Source organism: Numida meleagris, chromosome 1, assembly GCF_002078875.1.
Source record: "Numida meleagris isolate 19003 breed g44 Domestic line chromosome 1, NumMel1.0, whole genome shotgun sequence".
NCBI lineage: Eukaryota > Metazoa > Chordata > Aves > Galliformes > Numididae > Numida > Numida meleagris.
The window spans coordinates 34,178,686-34,186,369 of record NC_034409.1 but is presented as its reverse complement, the minus strand read 5'-3'; the positions used below and the strand labels follow the sequence as shown (position 1 = coordinate 34,186,369).

Below are 7,684 nucleotides of genomic sequence, written 5' to 3'. Positions count from 1 at the left end.
TCTGGCCTGATGATGTCCAGGCCCAAGGGATGATCCAAGTGCAGGTGCATCCAGATGAGGCCGGGCTCAGGGATAGAGCTGTGTGTGCCCTGTCCCAGCCTGGCTGTTAGCAGCACACAGCAGTGTGAGGTCTGTTAGCTCCAGGAGCAATCCTCTGATGGCTCTTTAACTCACACAGACTGAGCTGAGGTAGACCTTACGTTCTATCTGCATGACCTGCGTTTTCACTCGAGCCTTGCTCCCATTTAAAAATATGCACTGTTATTTGGCAGCAGGCATGATACCCCTTTTCTGTCCTGATGTTAATTAAAAACATGGATTCTAACTTTGTCCAATGGGCGCTTACAGCAGAGCATAAAAACAGAAATGAAATGTCTGGCATCTGCCCGCTCCTAGCCATGGATGAATGTTACAAGCAGAGAGAGATGCTCGAGGTATCAGCTGACAGGTCTAGACGTGAAGAATTGCCCAGGATTACTGGCATACAGAAAGCACCTGTTTAACCCAGCAGGGAACTTCACAGCCACTGTTCAATGCAGTCATTTTGCCTGGGAAAAAACAGAGGCTGAACATGACTGCCATCAAATCTACGGGCATAGTAGTGCCTCCCCAGGCATGTTGGACACAGCTGAAATCTCTGCTCACATACCAGATTCTGTATTTAAAGAGGGAAATCTTAGCCTTGTACTGCTATTTTCTATCATGCTATGTAGTCTATGATGCTATATTTAGGCATATATAGCTGCTGCAGGAGAGTTTTGCACTGGACTTGTCTCATGGGTACTTGTAGCAAAGGCAAAACAGAACCACTCCAGTTACCCATAATACCCCGTCTTACTCCTACAGAAAGCAGCATTTACCTAATTCAAGCAACATCACCACACCTTCATTCATTTCACCTGATGGAATCCTGGAATATTCCAAAATTCAGGAGAGACCCTTGGTAGAATTAACACACACAAGAAAAATACACCCAAACCCCACTTTTACACAGCACCATGAAAGATGTGGGATTTGGAAACAGAGCATCTGCAGGACTAGGCCTCACATTTAAAAATACAGCATCACAGAATGGCTTGGGTTGGAAGGGAGCTCCAGGTCAGGAGGCTGAAGGTCCCAGCCCTCCAGCTGTGCCACACACAGGGGACATCCACAATGCAATGGAGTTTGCTAAGGGTGTCTCAATGTGAAGCGCTGAGCTGGGTCCCTTTCTGTCCTATGTTGCGACAGCTGAAAGCATTGCTACTTTCAGATTGCACAATGGCAAACGAGTGATGCGGAGGATGACCTCTTACCTCTGCAGAATGCAAGGTGATGGTGTGTGTTCACCACAACCAGAGCAAGAGTCGAGCGAGCAGCTGCAACACCCCAGGACATGTTTGTCTGTTGACTTTTCACCCCGCAAGTAGGATGCACAGTGCAGCCTCAGCACCAAGCCCAAGTCCATAAGGACTGGTAATATTTAGTCCTGCAGTGCCAAACGATGTTTCTGGACTCAATGCTACTGCTCAGGCTTCAGCCAGGTGAGGTGGAGCTGGCTCCAGCTGCCCACAGGTGTTTCCCCTGGGTCAGCAGGAGTTGGGCTTCATGATCCTTATGAGTCCTTCCAACTTGGGCTATTCTGCTGTAGGCTTATAATCTCCCCTCCGTAGCTCAGTATCTCCCCTACAAGTTGCTGTGGAGAGAGGCAAAGGTTGGGTGAATGCCTGCGTGGATGGCTGGGGCACACTGGTGCACACAACTTGTATCAGCATGCAGCAAGGTAAGGTTGGTCAACGATGAAGTGATGAGTAGCCCAGCTGGTGACCGCTTGTGGATTTTGTAATGAAGGATTGTCCTGTCAAACATCAGCCATGAGCAAACCTTAGGGAAGGGAAAGTCCGTGGTAAATAGAGGTACGTGGTAAATAGAGCATATTGGAGCCATGACACGTATCTCTGAAGAACAGGAATTCACTGTGGCTGGAGTTGGAGTAGTAAGGTTTTTGGGTAATGCCCACCCTACTCCTGGCCCTTTGCGATGCACCCAGAGCCATACGAAGCAGTCAGAGAACGTGTCACATTTTTATAAATTAATTGTACAGGAATGGTCTGAAGTATGGGGTTAAGCGGAGCTTCCACTTATGCTATCAACCTCAGAGTAACAGTAGAGTAGGAAGAAATTAGCGGGTTTACCTATGGAAGAGCCCAGGTTGGCCTTGGGTGCTGCTGGTCTGGACAAGGCTTGTGCCACTCACCTCGTGTCACCTGGCCAGGGCAGGTAGCTGGCTGACGGCCTCTCGGAGCGTGCGGGGTCTTTCCAAGGTCACACAAGGTGTGTCACAGTGAAGCCACACCACATGAGTCTCAGCAGCACGTGTCCAGCCCACAGCGTCCCATGGGAGGACCATGAGAGCAGTGGGTAAGCTGGAGCCATGGAGACAGCTATGGAGAAGGTGGCCAAGGAGGAAAGACGGAGGGAGCTGGGCTGTTTCTGACTGGAGAAGGAGTGGCAAAGGGGTTTCCAGTGCAGTCACCCAGTATCTGAATGGGAACGTGGGGAAGGTGAACCAGGCTGTTCTCAGGAAGGCCCGGTGAAATGCCAAGATGCAATGGGCACGAGTTGCAGCTGGGGGAAGCCGCAATTTGTCTATAAGGAAAGAAATCTCCCTGAGCGCTGAGCAGCCCTGTAACAGAACCTGGAGACGGGGCTCTCCTGTCCTGTAGGGCTGCCCCACCTCAGCAGATGGCTTCACTCCGCAGCTAACCCTGCTCAGAGGAGGGGGACCAGCGCTCCTCAGCTCTCACTATTCAAGGCAGCAGTAACACGGCTGCAGCAGAGCAGACTTTGAAGGCAGAATGTTTTCTTACTCTCTAGCTGATGGGAGGTTTTAGGAAGCAGGCTACTTGGAGACAGTAGTGAGACTGGTGTGAGGGCCTGCTGCTGGACTTGTTCCTGTCCCAGCCCCTCCTCTCAGCATTTGGCGGTTTCTGAGGAGCAAAGGTTGGCTGGAACCTGCCAGGTCCAGCAGGTCTGCGGTGTCAGCTCCACGTTCAGCACAGCGCAGCTGGAGCCACGTGTGGGCCATGGGGAGGCATTCCCACTGGTGGCTGTGCCAGCACCACGGCATCGAGGACAGCAGAGGGAGCCTACTGATGGCTGAACCTGGCCTCAAAAACACCGACTTCATCAGCAAATGCAGCGGCTCTTCCAGACATCTGGTACTGAAGAAAGCTGAGTGCTGGTCAGATGGTGATTTTATTTCTGATAGCCACTGCACCTCCAGCATCCCTTTAATACATCCTGACTTTCATGTCAGCCATGAACTTGGAAGCGCCAGAGCAGCTTCACCAGTTCCCTGTCCTTGTGAGCCCTTTTCACCAGCACGGGCCCAGCACGTGCACGCTCACCCCGCAAACTCCTCCACACACCATGCAGAGGATCTCAGTCACTCAGGAGCACAGTTTCATTTTCACCTTTCGGATTCACACCAAGGACAAAGGAGAATATGTTATTCTTCTTGCCCACTAATAAAAGCACAGGAGGGACCAGATGAGCGTCACAGCGCACTGCCACCCCACAAAGACGCAGCCAGGCTTACGCACTTGTGTGGTACTCCTCATCTCCACAGCACAGGTACCGTTCTGAGTACTCACAGAGAAGCAAGAAGGGAGCTCCTATTTCACTCACATTACAGCCCGTGATGGGGTATTTGGAAAAAAAAAAAAAAATATCTACTGGATTAGTTTTTCTTGCATTATTCTTTATCAAAAACAGGAAGCACATTAAAGTAAAACCATGCACTTCCGTGCTGTAAGTACGACTGGGAACACGCACACACAGACACTAAATTTACCTGTAGTGCCAGGCAAACTTACATTTCTGCTCACAGCAAGCTGCATCTCCTTCACATGACCTAGTGCCAGCAGGAAGTCTCATCCAGTATCCAGCCATCGCAACACCAACTCCAGAGAATGGGAAAATAAAAACATACCACGTAGCCAAGTATTGCCAACTTCAACTTTAATAATGGAACCATCACTTGCCATTTCATTAATAACTTTTAGGGGAATAAAATCTTCCCTATAAAAATAAAACTAAGCTTGTCAAAATTATAAATAGTTTAATGCTTGTTTGTTTTTAAAGACATATATTTTAATGTTTCCCCGCTCCCCCCCCCCTTCCCACCCCCAAATCATCTGATCATTCTGGTACCATCACATAACGAAATGAAAACAGTTCTGCAACAAAAGCTTTGACAGTTTAATTTGATGCTAAAATTAAAGAGAGAAAAACCATTGTTTTTCTTTAAATTAAAGCCGCTGTAATTGCCAGTGTGTAAAAAATAATAATAATTAACCCCACACATGACATCTTACAATAATTAACCGTGGACTAAGACAAAATTAAAATAGAGTCAGCCGTTCCGGTTCTCTCCCCTTCTCCCCCGCCTCAAAACTTGTAGTGCATACAACACCGACTGAGGTTTTTGGCTGAAGTAAATGCAGATGTGCCCACTTAAAAGACTGATAGTTTAGTTCAAGTAAAAACAAAATTCACATATTTTTCACACTCCGCTTTTAGACTCAAACAGTGTTTAAATCTGAGCAACAAATGGTTCGACATTAACAGCGATTATGTAAAGATTACATCGTTACGGGCAGGCATATAAATAAGTAGATGTTAACAGAATACCCATGGACATGCTGCTGCTTCATAGAAAAAACAAACGGTAACAAAACAGAAAAGCATTCCCTGAACCATTATAAAGTGTCTCACTTGAGGATAATGTTACTAACTCACACATGCACTACGCTGTTACATGTGAAATTAAAAAACAAACAAGATATGCTTTATATATACTTTGTAGTTAGTCCTAGTTTTAATTTCTCTTAACGCTTTAAAACATGATGATTGTCAAATTCTTTTTTTTTTTTTTTTTAAACCAAAAAACACCTGTGAGGAGTTTTAAAAAAAGAAGTTTAAGGAAAAGAAACAAAGGCACAGTTACACCAAATCAAGGTGATGAACAGAAGCGCCGTGGAGTTCCACACAGTATCCAATAGATGTCGCCAAAGTTCTAACAATTCCTTGGGAACTTAAAATGACCATCCTAGGAGCAGAGGAAAATAAACCACCCCAACGAAACGAAACAACCACCACCACCAACTTCTGCTGTTCCTCAGCCTGCAGCACTTCCCCCTGCCTCAGCCCCACTCTACAGCTCATTTCCTCTCTGGCGCGGCAATGACTGAAGTACAGGTTACCCAACCTGCCTCACGCCTCTATTGCACTCCCACTTCTTTGGTTTCTTTCCAGCGTGCTTTATAGATAAATAACTCTGAAAGAACCACAATTTTATTTACAGTAAAATGTTTTCTTGCTACATTTTTTTCCTACATTTAAATCAAGTAAATCAGCAGTCTACAGAATTTGGTAACCAGGTTCAATGGGGGATTTAAAAAATACGAGGAAAAAAATAATCTGAATTACTAAAAGCAAGAGCTGCTAAGCTCGGTCACCAACACAGTCAATACAATTTAATTTTCTGTCAGGCTGGGAACATGAATAAGAAAATCTGCTTCCTTTGCCTGACCGAGCCTTTAACAAACGAGGAAGCAGATGAAGCTATTTTTGTCTTCCAGATATGACAATTCAAAATTATCCAGCCTAAAAATGGATTGCTGAGCCAGAGGAAAGATCTGACTTACAATAAAGACCAAACGCATCTGTAGTTACAGCTGACATCCTAAACGCTCACTGAACGGGTATTTCTCACAGAGTTTTATCTTAGACATCGTCCACATTTCCGAATTCAAGTAAGCAGCCACTTGGTTAGCTTTGCTGCACTTTTCAACCCCCCATTACACATTTATGGAACTAGATTCTCCAAGAATGACTCCATGTGCAGCTCCACTTCCATTCTTATTCAGCCTTTGCCTCTTTTTCCTTCCCAATATTTCTATCAATCATCTTTATTTCTTTTCCAGTGTGGATTTATGCAATTAAAAAAAAAAAACCTACAACTTAGTCACAATATTACAACATCCTAAAACTTTACTCTTGTAGAATTAGTATTGTAACTTTTCTCTGTATAAATACTACTTCTATTTAAAACCAGTCCTTCTCCATCAGCTATTACACTTTCCCTTCCTCAACTCTAACCCTCTCTTCAACTTTCTCCTTACCTTCTCTGGGAAGGCTAACTGAAGGCCTTCCACATATTTCACAGAACAAAACATAAGGTCTCATATGCCTTCCACCTCTAACAGTTTTCTCACAAATTATACAGTAACTATTTGAAAACAGAAAGGTAGTGCAAATCAATTTCATCTCAAAGATAGTGCTCCAACTAATTATTTTCCAGACAGATTTATTCATTTTTTTTTAAACCAATCAATTTGCACCCCCTTACTTGTAAAGCTACCATTAAAGCAAAGAAGAAAAAAATAATCTTATTTCATAGCATCCTAGTAAATTGATTACAGTTTCACAGCTTGCACCAAGATTACTTGGAAAACTCTCTAGGCACACAGAGGGTTGCAAACTGATGTACAAACATGCAGAATCCCTTACACTCGTGGGTGCGAGATGCTAAGTCACCTGGCTTATGGAACTACGTCTATAGCAAAATTCAGGTACCCTAGCATCACAAAACAGTCTTCCAAATAAAGAAAACTACTCTTTGCTGCTCTTTTGTACTTTGGGTTTGGCATGCTATACTGACATTTGGTTGTGTGCATTTTTCCTGAGTGTGCTTTGGCCCCCTTTTAACCAGGTTTCCACACCCCACCAAGGGCTTCTTCAAGTTTGTCCCTGTAAGCTGCGTAACGCTTCTTTAGGATTTGCAGTTGCTCATTTTCCTCTTTGTCCAGTATACGCAAGAAGTTTTGCAGTTCAGGAAGGCTAAAAGCTTCCCACTGTAAAGACAGAATGAGGAAAAGGACTGATGAGATAACAGGAAATGCACAAAGCATTTATATATACACAGCATTTTTAAACAAAGCCTCGGGCCCTCAAAACCGTTTCCAAACTGAAACAGCACCAGGCACCCTACTGACAAGCCTTACCGATCTGAAAACATTTAACTCTTTTAAACTGGTTTTTGTTCTGCAAGTAACAGCAGGCCAGTCTAACCACAGCCTAAATGCTTACAAAAAGCGCAAAATAACTATCAATCAATCACGAGAAGGAAAAAAAGCTTCCCAAGATAAACGGATCAACGTGCAGATCAAACAGGATCCCACTCATCCATGAAGTTCAACAACCAAAAAGCGTGAGCGTAACATACCATGACCTCTCCAGTCTCGTGCTCACGGAGAACAAAACTGAGCATTTCCGTCCTGGGGCCCGCCACCAAACGCAGGTAGAGGGGATGTTCTCGGTCGGACAGCTTGCATATATAAACTGCAGGAGAAGAAGTGACAGAAATCAACCATTTTTAGTAATGACGTCTGGTGTGTTTTGAATGATCGGTGCTGGCCAACGGTAGAGATTTTCAGAGATCTGCACCTGTAGCCACACATTTACACATTCTCCAACCTCTTTTTGAACAAATGAGTTTTAGGGATGGCAGCAGTGCAATGCTAAACTCAAATATGAATGAAGCGGCTTCTAGTCAACACAGGATCTGAATGCATGTGGGGGTGGGAGGAGGAAATACAACACAGCTCTGTAGCTATAAATAAGTATTTAAAACATCACA

The 7,684-nt window shown here is 44.7% G+C and overlaps 1 protein-coding gene across 4 annotated transcripts in view; it reads right to left on the bottom strand.

Annotated features, from left to right (window-relative positions):
- RASSF3 (Ras association domain family member 3) overlaps window positions 4,224-7,684 on the bottom strand; it is a 101,512-nt gene continuing 98,051 nt past the window's right edge. For all 4 annotated transcript variants that reach the window (XM_021385074.1, XM_021385077.1, XM_021385078.1 and 1 more), the window contains 2 exons: window positions 7,271-7,386; window positions 4,224-6,899 (listed from right to left, as the gene is read on the bottom strand). In XM_021385074.1, coding sequence (XP_021240749.1) covers window positions 6,750-6,899; window positions 7,271-7,386 — 266 coding nt within the window. In that variant the 3' untranslated portion in view covers window positions 4,224-6,749. The remainder of the gene's footprint in view (window positions 6,900-7,270; window positions 7,387-7,684) is intronic.